Source organism: Lepidochelys kempii, chromosome 6 (assembly GCF_965140265.1).
Source record: "Lepidochelys kempii isolate rLepKem1 chromosome 6, rLepKem1.hap2, whole genome shotgun sequence".
Classification (NCBI taxonomy): domain Eukaryota; kingdom Metazoa; phylum Chordata; order Testudines; family Cheloniidae; genus Lepidochelys; species Lepidochelys kempii.
This window is the reverse complement of record NC_133261.1, coordinates 28,291,247-28,310,028: the sequence shown is the minus strand read 5'-3', so window position 1 is coordinate 28,310,028 and position 18,782 is coordinate 28,291,247. Positions and strand designations below refer to the sequence as shown.

Below are 18,782 nucleotides of genomic sequence, written 5' to 3'. Positions count from 1 at the left end.
TGGTGATTGCCCATTTATGATTACATGTTGAGACCTATCAGTTAGCCAACTTTAAAACCACTGAATGTCTGCCATGTTAATTTTATATCTTTTTAGTTTTTTAATCAAAATGTCATGCGGTACCAGAAGTCTAAATATTGTACATCAACACTATCATCTTTATCATGCAAACTTGTAATCTACCAAAAAAAAAAAAGATATCAAGTTAGTTTGACAGGATTTATTTTCCATAAACCCATTTTGATTGGCATTAATTATATTACCCTCCCTTGATATTTATTAATCGAGTCCTGTATCAGTCGCTCCATTATCTTGCCTAGAATCAATGTCAGACTGACAGGCCTATGATTACCTGAATCATCCTGTCTACCCTTTTTAAATATTGGCACAACATCAGGTTTCTTCCAGTCTTCTGGAACTTCCCAGTGTTCCAAGATTTAATGAAAATGAAATGGATGCTGTATCCACACATATGGAGGTGATACCCATGGAATACATTCATTTATTCTCCTGCTTTTGGGCACTTCATCTGCCTTCTAACCACTAATTCTTTCCCCCTGGGGTTTATTCCAAACCTCTGTTCCCCTTTACACCGCTGCCATTTGACTACCAATATCAAAAGCCTGCTAATTTAAATTTCTATTATTCTGCACAGTTGCGGTACTTTCAGTATGAAGAGATGGGCTCTCATGATTCAGCAATATTACCCCAAATTGTCATAAAGTCATTCTCCTTAAAAGTATTAGTAACGTGGCCTAGGCTTGTGTGAAATGTTTCTATTCCATATACGCATTAGGCAGTTCTTGTTTTCAGGCTTGTTTACCATGTATACATTTTCTGTTAGGCTGCATAACACAGCCCTTACTGTTTCTATAAAGCGAGAATCCAACAGGCTTACCCTTGGGAATCAGACCCAAGGCATGTGCATGGAACAGGGAAACAATGGTAGAGTTTATTCTTTTAAAAGTTGCAGTTTAAATAGCATCCATTTTCAAAGCTTCTGGTAAGATTTATTAGTAATGGTGAAGTTCAGCAACTCTTAAATAGTTCTCAAAAGTTCCAGTCTGCTGAGACACAATGAACAAATCCCCTGGTAAAAGAAACATCGTTGCACTAAAGAGTTACTACAGTGATGAATGCTGGAGGAATGCCTATAAATAAATAATGCAATAAAATACAATAAACCCTCACAGATATGTTTCTTACTCCAATTCAGTGTTTCCCAAACTTTTGAAAGCTGATCCTCTTTCAGAAAAATGAAATCAGTTGTGCTCTCCCTGCCAACACACACACACTTTCCATGTGCTGTTAAAGCCGACACCTCTTAATGTACGAGACTGCCACACGCTTCCAGTTAATTCTCCATACACTCCCTTCTGATAAAATAGTGGCATAGATCTTCCTCGCCTTTCTTATGTGCTTTGATCAGCAAGGAAATATTTTACAATGTTACTTTTAAAGTATCATTGCTAGCATCTGAGTAAGCACCCATTCAAATGAATGGGACAATACACACTTTAGAGCTATTGTTTCAGGCTCTCTGCAAACTCAGGCTGACATCTCTGCTTTGGTTATGTTCATTTCACATTCTGAAAGCTTTCCTCACACCCTAACATCAAATACTTCAGTTTTAAACCACAGGAAAGCTTAAGACAATTTGCAGGCCCCCAGCTAGTACTTTGGGTCCTCTTAGAAGAGTACAAAGCACATTTGGGGACACACTACCCTAATTACTACCCACCTGTTTTGGAGAAAATTGACTCAGCTTGTTCTCAGCCATCAAATAAGAACATAGTATTTTAATACAATGGCACGCCCAATATGTACAGCCTTCTTGAGGACCATCATAACAGCCTTCTTAAAGAAGAAATACACTCAAACAGCTGAAGTTTTTAAGAGCTGATGTTGGAAATAGAATGACCTTTTCTGGAGAGAGAACTGATTTCCAGACTTCTCAAGTGTCTCTCAGGTGCAGGTTTCGCTACAGAGCAGTTCTTAGCTTTTCTCTGCTGCAATTCACCCCTATGCAGGGGGACAGCACAACCTATGCACTGATTCAGTTCCACTTAAGCTCTAGTTGGAGAGTTTAAGTGAGACTTAAGTGCTGTATAGGGCTTGGGCTGGACTGCTAGTCAGGGGCAGAAGTTCACGCTTAAGTGCTTTTAGCTGTCTTCAAAGTCAGACACCTTCAGCAAACTCGTTTCCCATACCATCCTGAATGTTTTCTCTCTTAGTCCATAAACTAATCAAATTACTACAGTTCAGATCTCTCTCTTAACATATTTACTTTTTTCAGTTCAATCACATCATTAAGGGAATTGTAGTTCAGTCCATCAGATACCCCCAAAGCAAATCACAAACTCATGTAGCTTTGGGTCACTTCAGAATTGTGGAAGTAGCAGGGATGAGTATATTGACATCTACATATGAGCATGGACAGAGGGATGGAAAAAATCACAGCAAACCTGGCTCTTTAAAAAAAATCCTTTAGTTAGGATACATCTATATTGCAATAAAAGACCCCCCAGCATGGCCGTGACTGGCCAAGTCAGCTGACTTGGGCTGCAGGACTAAAATTTGCAGTGTACATGTTTGGACTCAGGCTGGAGCGGGGTGGTCTCAGAGCATGGACTCTAGTCTGAGCTTGAGCATCTACATGGTAATTTTCAGCCCAGCAGGCCAAGCCCTGCAAGCCCAAGGTCAATTGACCTGGACTCAGACTTGTTGCCAAGGCTTTTTATTGCAATGTAGACGTACCCAGATTCCACAAAGAAAGGGGCAAGTTCCTCAGCTGGTATAAATTCGTGTACCACCAATTTGCACTAGCCAATAATCTTGCCCATGGACTGATATTTTGAACACAATACTATCAAAAAATGTGAATACACGACTATGACCTTACACAATAGAGTCTTGTAAAATAAGGCTGAAAACTCTAAACTCAGAACTGCTTAGCTACAAGACAAGTCTAATTTAACAGAAATGAAAACAATAGGCCCGGTCTTGGGTTCCTTGCACTCACAGGGATGGGATGTGGAGGCCTGAAAACAAAATGAGTAGGTATGTTATAGCCTGCTTTTTAAGTTACCCTGCTGCTTCTCTCAGCTAAGGAATAGTAAAGTTGGAGGCTTGGAGAGCTTAGATTGTGTGCATAAAGTTAAGTTGCATTTCTAGGAATAAGAAAAGGAGGACTTGTGGCACCTTAGAGACTAACAAATTTATTTGAGCATAAACTTTCGTGAGCTACAGCTTACTTCATCGGATGCATTCAGTGGAAATGCATCCACTAAATGGGTTAGTTTTTCCACTGAATGCATCCGATGAAGTGAGCTGTAGCTCACAAAAGCTTATGCTCAAATAAATTTGTTAGTCTCTAAGGTGCCACAAGTCCTCCTGTTCTTTTTGCGAATACAGACTAATACAGCTGCTACTCTGAAACCTGTCATGTCTAGGAATGTGTATTTAACAGTCAGAGCTGATTATCTTGAGCTTACTTTATCTAATTAGGATGGGCATGTGAAAAATTTACACACTAAATGATCTTTCAGGAGGAAATACTTATCATGATTATAACTTAGTATTCGGAAGGTTTGTTAGCTTGGTTGAGAAAAGAGAATTTGCAAGTTGGAACAGAAAAACCAGGCCCTACAGTATTGGAAAAGCAAATATATAAGCCAGTTCCAATAGCTTTCAATGACATTGCCTGTTTCATCCCTTTGCTAATTAGGACCATTACTGATGATGATAATAATCTAAATGGGTTAGTGTGACAGAATACACCCTGTATTCACACCCAACACAGTACTGTAATAATCTTTGTACAAAGTATGCTTTGTAAGGTATCATCTAAAAACTCATAATATGCTGGTCAGCGCTGTCCTGGTAAAATGTGTGGCAACACTGTGAAGTTATAAGATTTCCCTGTATGATATTATTAACACATGTTCCACAGCCCTGTCCGAACAGAAGTTGGCAAACAGGTCTGTCCTAAACAAAGGGATGTGTGCTCTGCTTAATTTGCATTTGAGCAGTAAACAGAGTCATCCAGAAGGAAAGGAAGACAAAGGAAGTTTAAACAGGTGAAAAAAACCAACAGGAAATATCCTTCCACATAAACACTCTGCATCCTGGGTCTCAGCTGGAAATGTTTTTCAAGAGGGGGACTGAAGCTATAAAAAAAGAGGGAAAAAACCCCCAAGGTACCTCCCTGCCTATCACATTCACTGCACCTGAAGAGACAAAGAAAGCAGGCACTGGACTCTTGGGGAAGGGTCCTGACCTGAGAGTTTGATCAGTAATCTACTGGAGCATGTGGTGAGAAATTTTGCTTCAATCTAATAGGTTTGTTAAGTTAGGCATTAGTGAACATCTTTATTTTTCCTGTAACCATTTCTAACTTTTATGCCTCATTGCTTGTACTCACTTAAAATCTCTCTCTTTGAAGTTAATAAACTTGTTTTCCTGTTTTATCTAATCAGATGTGTTCAAGTTGAAGTGTCTGGATAACTGCATTTGGGGTAACAAGTTGTGTGCATATAATTCCCTTAAAGGAGTAACAGACTGAATGTATTTGTACTGCCCAGGAGAGGGTTTGACAGTACAGGACATACATTTCTGGGGGAAAATCTAAGAGTGGAAATGTATTGGGGTCACCCTGTGGTCATTTTTGAGGTTGGTAAGAGCCAAGTTGTGGCTAGCCGGCTGCAGCACACACACAAACATAGCTGGGAGTAATTTACATGCCGGAGGCTGTTTGTGAGCAGCAAGGTACTGCAAAGGGTGCCCCAGGTTACAGGGCAGGGGTGACAGAGCTACTCACTAGTCTGGATTGTACCCTGGAATGCCACAGTCAGGAAGGATTTTTGCATCAAATTCAAGAACAGAGTTTTCAGAAGGCACAAGAGTGAATGACAAACATTCAAAATGGGCAAATATTGTTGTTCCTTATTAGCTGAATGTGCAGCAGCTGTATGCACCCAGCAGTTCTCCAGGAGTCAGACTAGGGAAAGGGAGAGGGAAGCGAATGCAAAGGACATTTCTGGGAAATACAACCAAACCGTACAAATGTGTGCAACATCCTTTGAAGTACAAGTTGCTTTGAACTATTTTGTTTTCTAGAGACCTCTGCAGTGATTATAGAAGATTACACACACAATTCCTGATTGATAGCAAGGTAACTGAATTACATATAAAATACAGTCCAGTAAGTAGTAAGACTTTGAATTATAAGGCTATAAATACATCAAGCGCTTCTGGTGACATCACTATAAACCACAACAGAGACACTAGTTCCTCATGTCATCACTGCGACCCCAAGCTGTATTTTTAGCTTTGTACACCATGTACAGCAGATTTTTAATTTTAGATACTACAGTGCATGAATGAAAGATATTTTTGCAGACAACTAATGTAGTCAACAGAAAATTTACTTGGAATGAAATATATATATATATATATATATATATTAAATTAGATTGAGGACTCAGGGATCATGTCCTGCTCTCCTGTAGGTTTGTGTGCATGAGATTTGTACCAGTGCACATAAATTTGAGTCCAAGAGTTTAAAAGCATTCACAATTGTAAGAGAATGTAAAAATGTTATTATGCTAGTGAATTAATTAAACAGGACATTCAAGAATGGTACTCTGCTTTGAAAGTAAATTATAGGGTGGATAAACTAGGCTGTACTAGAAGTGATTTATTCCTGATGCATGAAATTCACTCTTGTGCAGAGGGGTAAAGTAAGACTTAAGGCACCACCCACGATCCTTTTAATCTCTCAAAATACCATTGTCTACTAGATTCTATAGAACCTTTCCTCAACAGCGATGTATTCACCCCTTGCAAACAATACAGCACCTAAGCAGTGCACAGGACTTGCGCTGGTTCTCTGCTAAGGGGGTGAAAAAATTTCTACACAATTTTAAACAATCCTACAGACTTTATTAGTGAATAATATCCTTGTTATAGAGAGTTCTACAGAATGGTTTAAAAACGTCCATGGAAAGAGTATTACTCTCTGTGGTGGTGCCTAATGATGCCATTATGTTTAAAGGGTTGTGTTATAAAATGGCCTCAGAATTGTGCATACGTTTCTGCTTTACTCAAAAAGGAAGGGGTCCTTTAGCATAATATTTCACACTGTTACTTTTCATGCCATTAGAAATATCTGTGTGGACTCCATTAGGTTTCTCATTATAACTTTTTAACAAGAAGTCTTTGAAACTGGGCTCTGGTTGACATTTGTCTTTGGCAGTCCAACCATCTATTGTTGACTGATACTTTTTTTCAAAAACAACATGTAGCTAGACAGAATTTGATAAACAGGTGTATCCTGAATACATCTGGTGCAGTTAAAGAACCTTGCTGCATTGAGACCTATTTGGATAAATTTGGGACATTCTTTATTATTCCAACATCATATTTATGGATGCACCCTTAAAAAAATAAATATTTAGGCACTGATCTTGTAAGCACTTAACTTTAAGCACAAGTAGACCTATTGACCTGAGCTGATTTTTTTTTTATTTTCTAACATTTTTATTTTCAACAACAAAAAACATACATTTTCCACAGAAAGCAGACACTTTTGGCAGAAAAATTTCACAAAAACTGTTTCTATGACATTTTTTTGCCAACCCTAATTCTAAACATGCTTACCATGTTCGCCTTCAGGAGTGCCATCATTCAACATTGGATTAATTTAAACATTGGGTTGGACTGGCTAATAGAAACTGGAGAGTCAATAGCTGGTATATCTTTTAACTCTAAACATTTTATTCTCTTAGTGATCCACTTTGTGGGCATACAATAGAACAAAGTAGATTTGCAATATACTGTACATTCAAAGGAAGAATGTCTGATTTCTCCCAATTCGGTGGGAGGTTTTCAAAAGCACCTGGTAAATTTAGGAGCATAAATCCCACTGAAATTCAATGGTATTTGTGGTCTTTAAGTCACGTTGGCTTTTTTGAAAATTTTACCTTAAATACCTTAGAACTTTTTTGAAAATCGACTCCTAACTTTGTAATCCGAGATTATTGGGAAGTTTTGGATAACTGCAAATAGAACTTTATTGGAAGATTCTGCAACATATCATTAGCATATAGAATGGCTTTGTGGTATATTTCATTTAGATGTAAACTTACAACTTTTGGTTCATTTTGAATGGCTAAGACTAATTGTTCATGAATAATTACAAATGCTGAGAAAGACAGAGAACATCCTTATGGGATTTAGATAGACAGCCTGGAACATGTTTTCTTGCAGATGGGAAAACATACAGCAGAACTGGGAGCCTATTTAGCAAATAGAGTACCAAGCACAAACAAGTTTTAAGTATGAAGGGAATAGTCCCATTCTATTCAGTCCAATGGTTTTTCAGCTTCTATCTATCAAGCGATCTGCCGCAAGGAACTTTAGTTTACTCACCAGGAGGATAATGTTGTACAAGGTATTCAGGCATTTTCAAAATCTATTTTTGACAAATTCCGGGTGGGAAGTAGATATAAGATGTGGAAGTATTGTTTCTAAGTCTCTTAGTTAATACCATGACCAATCTTTGACACCAGTATGAACCCCCTTCAAATTTCAAGTCCCTGTCCCAAAACATGGAGGAACCAGATTTTCTCAACTAAATGGTTGTAAGAATTATTTTTAATATGGCAAAACACTGGATATTTCCTTAAACTTGTTCTCAGAAACAGCTACACCATTTAACTTGAAACTTTCCACAAAAATGTGACCTGTGGCAAAGACCCAGCATATAAAATTTCAGCTTGAACAGTTAAGGTTTAGTAATGTTATAAGCAACTGGAGACAGGGCCTTAAAGTGGGAAGTGTCAGGCAAGTCTAACTTATGAGCGGCACTACCAGCTACACCAATAATAAAAAATATTCCAGATGAGATTTTGTTTTCAAAATAATTAAACAGTATCTAAGTAGTAAAATATCTTTATAATGTTTATAAATTTCAGTGGTGAAATGAGGGCCCAGGTTTTGTGGTTGCAGGAAATAAATGTCTCATTTTATTTCTTATTAACAAATGGTGCTGCTAAGGATTGCTAATAATTGTTGACCAACTACTTTTCACTTTTGGTAGTCTCCATCCCCTTTAAATATTTAAAGGGAAGGAATAACAAACTCATTTTAGACGAAGTGGATTGAAGGTGGGAAATGTATTATGATTATTAATAATGGTGCCTAACTCACTTTTGAAAATGGGACTTAGGCTCCTAAGCCACTTAAGCACTTTTGAAAATTTTATGTATTATGCCTATTGTGCAAGAATTTTCAAATTTATTAATTGAATGTATTACCATATATTTATTAATTAGAATAGCAAGTACAATGAATGGAGCTAAGCTCATTTACAGCATTTCAGGCCCTGTATTTTTAAATATAAAACTAAATCATATAGGGGAAGATTTGCAAAAGGGTCAAAGGAATATAAAGGCACAAAGCCCACTGACTTCCATCAGTGAATTACGGATACAAGCTACACTGATATAAGCTATTCTAAATCAAACAGAGTGTTGATACAGGGGTTTCTATTGGATTAACTAAATTGGTTTAAAAAAAACCCATAGTTTTGACAGACAGGTGTAATTTTTTATGTTGACCAGGCCAAAGTTAATTGGCCATTGTTAAATGTGTCTGTATCCAAAATACCAGCAACTGAAATGAGACAGAAATGTCAATGTAGGCTATAGGAGTAGAGATTACTGATTATCTTATGAACTTCGAAGGGGGTTTCTTACCTCTCTAGGAGAGGTAAGAGAAACGAAGTAGAAACCTTCCAGTATGCTAACAAATTTCCATCCCTGTCCCTTATCAGGACTTCATTAACATTGAGTATGAGATAGAAAACAAGGTTAAAGTAGTATTTTAATCTCTAAGCCTACTGAGTCAGCATGACAGTAACATACAACTCAGAATTAATGAAGACATATGAGAATGTTTGCATTGCAAGAAGGAGATGAAGATAACAGCAGGTGAAAGGTCAAGTCCATTAGCAGAAAACAACATTTTAATTCAGGCTGCATTTCAGCAGCTTAGCCTATTCCCAGTGTGTCCACAGTGGACTAACCTGCTGCTAAACAACCACCCTATTCAAGGAGGGAGAGAATAGTGGCTGTGACTCACCATTACTGATATGAATTGTGCTAGTCTGTTTCTTATATTTATAAAAGAAACAATAAGCCAGGAGTATAAAAGGGCTTATTTAGAAAACTAGCCCTCTGTTCAAAACTTACCTGAAATTTTTTCTTTGCCACAAAGTACTGCATCCGTCGTATCACCTTAATGGCAGCACGGTGGTGTTCTCGCAGCCTGTAGGAAAAATGAGACGAGTGAGTTGGGTGAGAGAGATCATCTCCAGCCATATAATAAGGATAACAACCTTCAGTAAGTGCTTCAGTGACAAGTGGATGTTTATGCAAGAAGCGACAATTCCTTCTGTGAACACAACACACCATTATTGGGACCACACATACCTAAAAAAACCCAAAGCTTTTAAAATCTGAAATTTTATCTCTACGATTTATGCTAGGACGTAATGTATTGCACAATGTTAAGTGGTGACCATATGAATCTCTCCCTGTGTCAGGTGAGCCCCCTCCCATCTCTCCTGCTTTCTCTCAAAAGCCCCAGACATGAGTACTTAGAACATTAGTTCTCAGGTTTCTTTTTTATATACAAGCATCCCAGTATTGTAGCCTATAGTATAACTTTTCCTTTCCAGATCTTTTGCAAGTTTTCCTCCACTTGCACTAATTTGTTCTTTTAGGAAAACCATCGCTGTAAAATATCTTTGAGTGGTCAACTGCATGAATGGTACTATAGCAGTATATGAAACATTAACAATAAGTAACATACGGAAGATCAAAAAACAAAACAAGTCCCCTATAAACTACAAATAGAATTGAGAAATGCTAAGTACTTTATAATAACCAATTACCATAAAGCTTTTGCTTTTCACAACACATAGTGTTAAACATTATACTTTATTTAAAATAGATTATAAAAATGACAGGTTTTTCTTTATACTTTTAATTATATGTTAAAATATTTTAAATGTGATATATATTTTCTTAAAATTATAATCAGATAAAGCTGTGTTTATGATTTATTCAAATTATTTATTCTTAATGGTCATTCTTCAGCTATAACAAATGAAAAACACTTAGTGTTACATAGTCACACATTTGAGTGAATTTAATATACAAAGGTTCTTACCCACTATGAATACATAATTTAAAACGGGGCTACTTTGACTTTTATTCCAGTACTAGTCAATGCTTCTACTAACTACTAAAGGGCACAAGCAGTAGAGCAGCGCTGACCTTACTTAGATTTTCCAAATGTATTTTCTTTGTAACTTATTATCAGTAATGGTTGTTTACAAAGCCATATTTACACACATGAAGACTTCATTTGCTGCTAAATAGTGCATTCTGTTTGTATTGAGCTGACAGCCTTTGTACCCTCCCTGGGATGGGAATCTCTCACAACAAGGTCCTTTATATGTTTAGGTCTCTTGCAGAACACAGCTCCGCAGTATTGTCAACCCTACACATAATCTGATTTTTTTTCCTGAGTAGCCACACATTTCCTCCAGCAAACAGTTTTTCCACAGTGTAATTGGTGAAATTCCACCTTCTGGGCAGTTGGAGGGTTATAGACACCTGAAGCACAGGGTTGCATCCTGACCATCTTGGCTAATAGCTATTGATGGATCTATCCTCCAGGGAATTATCTAATTCTTTTTTGAACCCAGTTATATTTCTGGCCATCACAATATCCCATGGCAATGAGTTCCACAGGTTGACAATGCACTGTGTGAAGTACTTCCTTATGTTTGTTTTAAATATGCCGCCTATTAATTTCATTGGGAGACTTCTTGATCTTGTGTGAAGGGGTGAATAATACTTCCCTATTCACTTTCTCCACATCATTCATAGTTTTATAGACCTCTGTCATAGCCCCCCTACTCATCTCTTTTCTAAGCAGAACAGTCTCAGTCTTTTTGATCTAGCCTCATATGGAAGCTTTTTAATACCTAATCAATTTTGTTGCCTTACTCTGCACCTTTTCCAATTCATATATATGTTTTTGAGGGGGGGCAACCAGAACTGCACACTGTATTCAAGGTGTGGGTGCACCATGGATTTATACAGTGGCATTATGATATTTTCTGTCTTATTATTTACCACTTTCCTACTGGTTCCTAATATTCTGTTAGCTTTTTTGACTACAGTTGCAAATTGAACAAATGTTTTCAGGGAAACTATCCACAATGACTCCAAGATCTCTCTTGAGTGGTAACAGCTAATTTTGACCCCATCATTTTGTATGTATAATTGTGATTGTTTTCCAGTGTGCTTTATTTTGCACTTAACAACATTGAATTTCATTTGCCATTTTGTTCTCCAGTCACCCAGTTTAGTGAGATCCCTTTGTATCTCTTTGCCATCTGCTTTGGACTTAACTATTTTAAGTAATTTTGGATCATCTGCAAATTTTGCCACCTCACACTTCACCCCCTTTTCCAAACCATTTATGACTATTTTCAACAACACTGGTCCCAGTACAAATCCTTGGGAGGGCTCTGCTATTTACCTCTCTCTTCATTGTGAAAACTGACCATTTATTCCTACCTTTTGTTTCCTGTCTTTTAATCAGTTACTGATCCATGGGAGGACCTTCCCTCTTATCCCAGGCCTGCGTATTTTGCTTAAGAGTCTTTGGTGAGGGACCTTGTCAAAGGCTTTCTTAAAGTCCAAGTACACTATAATAAATTGATCACCATTGTCCACATTTGTTGACCCCATCAGAGAATTCTAATAGATAGGCGAAGCATGATTTCCCTTTACAAAAGTGGCGTTGATTCTTCCCCAACTTACTGTGTTTATTTAGGAGTCTGATAACTCTGTTCTTTACTATAGTTTCAACCAATTTGCCTGGTACCAAAGTTAGGCTTACTGGCCTGTAATTGCCAGGATTGTCTCTGGAAACTTTTTAAAAAAATAGGTGTTATATTAATTACCCTCAGGTCATCTGGTACAGAGGCAGAATTAAGCGACAGGTTACATAGCACAGTTAGTAGTTCTGCAATTTCATATTTGAGTTCCTTCAGAACTCTTGGGTGAACACCATCTGGTCCTGGTGATGTATTACTGTTCAATTTATCAGTTAAAATAGCTTTCCCCAGAAAAATGCTAGTTTTTAACCTGGTAAAAATTGCCTCTTGTTTTCATAACCCCTTCTCCATCCAACCACATAAGGTTTTCCAATGCATCTGTTTTTAATCACTCTTTGTTTAATGCTAATGTTTACTTCTATGAAAGGAAAACAGAAAATTGACACATTTCTTTTATTCTTCTATACCACAACCCCTTTAGAAACTCCCACATAACACTTGTTGTTTTGCTGACACTGAAAAAAAAAAAAAACCGTCGCTGCATACAAGGCTCTCCTACTTCCCAGAAATTATATGTTTTTGGAGGGAAAGAAAGTAATAAGATTTTAATTAGTAGCCAAGGTTATGATTCTTTGTTGTTTGATATCTTCTGCAAACTGGTAACAAATGCTTTAGTAAATGTAGAGTTTAAACATTAACTCGCAATATTTGATTGTATGACCATTTGTGACACACCTGTAGTCTCTAGGCAGACAGTGGATGTATTAACAAATCTATCATTTCAGGGACTTCGTCCTATGTGCATATTTGCCAACCAGCTGTACAGTACATTTTCATTCTCTAAGCAATATTTTCATGACTAGCTGCACACTCCTGAAAATCTGACCATTTTTAACTGGGAGCTCAGCACTCTTGAAAATCTAGCCCTTAAATTTCACAGGTTTGGACTTGCTTAGCTTTGGCAAAAGTTTTATAAATATTTCATTGGTAGGGTCAGGGGGAGGGAAAGCTGAGTTATTAAAAAAAAAACCACACACATTTTCCTTTCGTAAGTATATTTACATAAAACCATGCAGTAGACTCTATGATATACTGTTATGAACTTGATGGATATCTCTGAGATGACCTGCAAGTAAATATCTCAGTGCTCCTAATAATCAAGAGAAGTAGTCAACACATCATCTTCTTAAAATTAAGCTTAAACATTTTTATGCCTGTAAAATCTAGACCCACAGAGAATCACTGACTGTGGCTTCAGGTGACATCCCAGCATGCATTTTGCTGGACAGAAGCCATGCAAGGCTTTTTTTTCTTTCCCAGCAATGTTTCACAGTTATTTCACTCTCTGAACTCTCCCCCTTCTTTATTTAAGTGAATTTAATGTTGGTGAAAGACAACCCTAATAGCTCAAGTGTTCTTTCCACATGGAAAGCTTGCAATGAACCTCAGGCTTGTTGTCGCAATCATCTCAGGAGGTGGGAAGGATATCATAGTTCTAATGTCCATTTTGTTTTCGGCCATAATAAAATTGGGACTGTCCATTGGTATCAGTTGTGACAATTGTCTTGGATCTGAACCAAGAATTTATTTCACATAGCTGACTGAGCAACCATCAGCAAGCTAATGAAGTCACTGTCAATCTAGTTTGAAATGAATTGATTCCATGCTTTAGAGATGAAAGACTCTGTATCCGTCTAACAATCCCTTGAGCCACCTTTGTAAATATGTTCCTAATTTAAAAGGCTATAATAAAAAAAAAACAACCACACATGTTAGAAAAAAGCACAATAGTCTCAGTATTGTCCACCCAATGGGTCAAAAATTGAGTCCATCCCCCCAGAATAATTAGACTGGCTTAAAAATCATTAGATTAAAATAAATAAGTAAAATTATTGTTGGTTCCTTCTAACTTTCTGAGTCTTTAAGGGTGCACTTGCTTCATGTTTTCAAGCCTCTCTGCAACCATGAGGGCCAGAAACTTTTTTTTTAAATGAAAGCGGTGATTCTCATGCAGTGTCATGATTTCAGCAACTGGGGCTTTAAGGAAATTGCAAGAGTTTGCAACAAAAAGGAATGTCATTGACAATTACAAACAGATCTGTTTAACATAGTCCCTGATATTGCAAACTTTTATTCACATGCTTTACTTTACAGATGTGAATAATCCCATTGACTGTAGCTGACTAACTTGAACTTCAATGGAACTGCTCACCTCTGTAAAGTTAAGCATGTGCCTAAATGTTTGCAGGATTTGGGTTTTAGATTGCATGCCGCTTACACAGACAGACATTCTTCTCTCTCTGTGCTTTGTACATCTAGAGGCATGTTATCAGCGCTCAGTTAAAATTAAAAAAAAAAATCAGTGTTATCTGTCCCATGCCAGACACTAATGTTTTTTTTCATTATAAAAAGCACATAAAAACAAGGGACATTTAAAAACCAAAACAAATGAAAATGTCACCCATGTTTCAACAGAGCTGACAATTGTGTACAAGGTCCACATACACAGATTATGATAGTGGAAGTCAAGTGCATAACAATGACAGGCACACTTGGTATTCTTTAAAGGATTTATGCTTATCAGTGAAAACCATGTGTGCATTTTGCTGAGATAGATCAGAATCAGTTTACCCTTGACAAATAGTTGATGAACAATATGTTACACCACATTCAGTCATGTCAATTTGACTGTAATCCTTTAAATGTAATGGAAGCACAGCTGCATTCAATAATATATATTCTGACACTCACAAACACTGTGTACAGATCACATGAGATTTTCAGTGGGCTTTAATACATGGAATGGAGCTCTGGAACAACAAATATAACATCGGAATTGTTAATGTCATGGGAATTATGCTTCCGAATTGACTGGGGTATATATCCTTAGAGGGGCAGTTTTAATAATCTCTTGAGAGCTGACAGCAATACTAGGCCAGTAGGGCCAATGGAGTAACACAAATCAAGAGCATTTATATTCTGACATTTACAGACAAGGCTTTTGATTTGCACTCTAACATCAAGTAATAATACAAGGCTGTTGGAGGCACTCCTCATAATATCAGAGGCAGGGGCGAGAAAAGCCTAACGCTAAACTTTCAGTCAAGCATCCATATCACACATGAGACGTTTCAGAGTAGCAGCTGTGTTAGTCTGTATTCGCAAAAAGAACGGAGTACTTGTGGCACCTTAGACTAACAAATTTGTTTGAGCATAAGCTTTCGTGAGCTACAGCTCACTTCATCGGATGCATTCAGTGGAAAATACAGTGGGGAGATTTATATACACAGGGAACATGAAACAATGGGTGTTACCATACACACTGTAAGGAGAGTGATCACTTAGGATGAGCTAATACCAGCGGGGGGGTGGGGGGGGTTTGACAAGAACAGTTGACAAGAACGTCTGAGGAACAGTGGGAGGTGGAGGGGGGGAATAAACATGGGGAAATAGTTTTACTTTGTGTAATGACCCATCCACTCCCAGTCTCTATTCAAGCCTAAGTTAATTGTATCCACTTTGCAAATTAATTCCAATTCAGCAGTCTCTCGTTGGAGTCTGTTTTTGAAGTTTTTTTTGTTGAAGAATTGCAACTTTTAGGTCTCTAATCGAGTGACCAGAGAGATTGAAGTGTTCTCCGACTGGTTTTTGAATGTTATAATTCTTGACGTCTGATTTGTGTCCATTTATTCTTTTACATAGAGACTGTCCAGTTTGACCAATGTACATGGCAGAGGGGCATTGCTGGCACATGAGGGCATATATCACATTGGTGGATGTGCAGGTGAACGAGCCTCTGATAGTGTGGCTGATGTGATTAGGCCCTGTGATGGTGTCCCCTGAATAGATATGTGGGCACAGTTGGCAACGGGCTTTGTCAACATGAGATGAAATTCATACCATACAATCTCTGCTGTTGGGCTTTCTTAATTATTTCTTTCTTTTCCTCTTTTGCAACTAGTTTACTCAGCTATAATGGAAAGTTCCACTTGGAGGAACAATAAACTCTTCACCGGCCAATCTGAATTATGAATCTGAAATGATATCCTTACCCCTTTAGTAAAACATCAGAGCTGCAGTTCTTTAGATAATCCTACAGCATATGCTGATTCACTAGTGAGACATTTATAATGCTCAGCAAATACTGTGGTGGAGCCATTTGCTCTAAGAGAGATCAAACATGTCTTTGACCAAATGATCTTTTTTATAACATAGTTCCCTAGAATTTCAGTGCATTTACAAAGGTATGTCCCCATCCTGTAATCCTAAATTTACACAGACCAACAGGGAAGTTTATGGGATTCTGCACAGATGCAAGAGTCCACACCAGCAATTCAGATTGCACGTTTGGGGACTACGGTCCCAGTACAGCAAATGAGCCAGTGGAACTCCCCATAAGATGTTGCTTTGCAGGATCAAGGTCTAAAAAAGAATCTCCATGAAGATATATTTTTGAATGCAATCTCTAAATGGGTTTCTTAGATGCAGGAAGAAAGCAAGCTAAATGGTTTGCCTATTTTTGTACTCCAAGAAAAATTGCAACAATTTTTCTGGACAAAAGGAAAATTTCAAAAGGTTGTTAGTCCATAACAGAGTAGACAATTGAACAATTAGAGAATTATTCAATGCTATGGAATTGGCCACTGCATATGTGCAGTGTTCTACTAATTTAATAATATGCATCATAACTGAGATACAGAAAATTATCTACATAATTAATTTAAACAGCTACAATTCATTAGGTACCTGCTGTAATATGTTCTTAGAAATGGTGACTAAATATGTAGTAAACTGGTAAAATATATACAACTTTCAATGTTTCTCAAGAGATTTCTTTCCCTTTTTTGTTCCTATTTAAAATAGGTTGTCATACCCTACTCAGAAAAAAAGCCAGGAAATTCCAAATTTAAAGCTGTCACTCCATTCCGAGTGCACGTCAATGTGGTTTCCTTGTTTGTTTGTTTTTCATAATAACATGGGCTCAGAGATGGATTGGCAGCCTAAACTTTGAATTTCCTGCCTTTTGTTGATTTGTGTCACTGTCTTCATGACATACGTATTTGGAACACATTCTCTGAATTTGCATTTTGCTTGTCTGTTTGTTTTTTAAAAGTTGCATAATTCACTAAGAGGCAGCATTTATTATATTTAAAAATCTTCCTTAATTTCATATACATTCTTTAAGTAATTGCATTAAACACTGGCTCATATGCTTGTTTCAGGAAAATGCTTCACATACTGATTTAGTACTAATGTAAATATTATAGCAATGAGGCAAAGGAAAGGTGGTGCTAATTTCCTGTTGATACTGTTTGTATTTTTTGTTCACTTGCACAATATATTATCACCAGGACCATCATGTTTGCCACAGTCTGTCCAAGGTACACAGACACTGATATTATCTGAAGTTAAAGCTCAACATTATCTATTCTGAATGAGCTCTATGAGAACTCTGAAGCTTAGCAGGAGAGAGTCACAGATTTATGTCTTGTGCAAAATGCCCATTTTTCTATAAATCTGTCACTGAGTTGAAGTTGAGCTCAGTTTTCAAGCATGTTTAAATTCTCTGCAGTCTTCTTGGATTTTTGACCTTAGACAGAAATAAAGCACTAAGAACGAAGTCTGAAGTGGGTTGGCTTGAAGTTTTTGGCACTAATCTTTATTTAGACTTGAACTTTATCTTTAACACATCAGATTTTAATAATACACTTTGCAAGTGAACTGGCCATTTTCCACACAGGCACAGAAAATTGTTCCTTGTAACAAAATCTGGTGGAAGAGATTCCGAATACCAACATTAAGCCATTTCATTAGTGCATTAAATCTAATGAAATCTTTCATCATTTGTTCTCTAGAGGCTTTCAGTATAGAATTTGCTATAGGCCAAGGTTATTCTTGTCTTTTCACACCTTCTGTCATTCCTTGAGCATTATGCTTGAAGGAGCTGCTCATTATTGAGCAATGTTTTAAATGCGATGGGTTGAAATGGATTAAGTTGCATCTTCATACATTATATAACAGGAAATGCTTGACCACAGTACTAGAGACTGAAATCAGAGTAACTGGCTATTGAAAACAATGTGTCCTACCCGGCTTTCTTTTATTTATTATATTATTATTATTAGTGGTTGGAACTTGGCAATCATTATTTACTTCAGATATTTAAGAAAGTAGACTTTTGTAAGAAACTTTATGATTTACTGAGAGTGCTCAGGAAAAGAACCTCACCCATAAATGATTCATTAAAACATCTTGAAGATGTATTACTGAAAGCTGTCCCTAAGTGTTGGAAAAGTACAGTGACACTGTCTGGACAATATGGGTCCAAAATTTAGAGTCAGTGAAAATAGCTTGACCAAAGCTTAACATTAAATGAAATGTTTCTATAGCCTTTTCGAACATATAGAAAATGCTTATTTTTAAAGGAACAATTTTCCCTCTAGTGTTTGCAACCCAAACATTCCAGTCTCCTGCTAATATGTGATTAGAAACTGACTGCAAACACAAATGAAATTGATTAGTTTATTTTTTCAATGACCACACTGGGTTAAATGCACTGTTTATTTTTTGCATAAGTGGTGACAAGATTTTTAAAATTCTTTCAGTTTTAATAATCAACTGTTATTAGTAATTAGATCCGGGCAAGTAATTTTGTCATGAATAAAGTATTTATTTAACTTAGCCTTTTTCTCTTTGCAAATTGCCCATGAACAACTTATGATTTTCTTAAATGTATTCATTATTCCAAATACTGAATCATTCCGTTCACCATTAAATAATTTCTGTGATGAATTCCTGGTTTGTAGCTTGCACATGAGTTGTTTGTTGCACATACCTAATGTTAGAAATATGACCAGATGTA

At 37.0% G+C, this 18,782-nt stretch overlaps 1 protein-coding gene across 3 annotated transcripts in view; it reads right to left on the bottom strand.

Annotated features, from left to right (window-relative positions):
- Positions 1–18,782, bottom strand: part of KCNQ1 (potassium voltage-gated channel subfamily Q member 1) — a 539,828-nt gene that overhangs the window by 150,374 nt on the left and 370,672 nt on the right. For all 3 annotated transcript variants that reach the window (XM_073347264.1, XM_073347265.1, XM_073347266.1), the window contains one exon: positions 9,255–9,330. In XM_073347264.1, the coding sequence (XP_073203365.1) occupies positions 9,255–9,330 (76 nt within the window). The remainder of the gene's footprint in view (positions 1–9,254; positions 9,331–18,782) is intronic.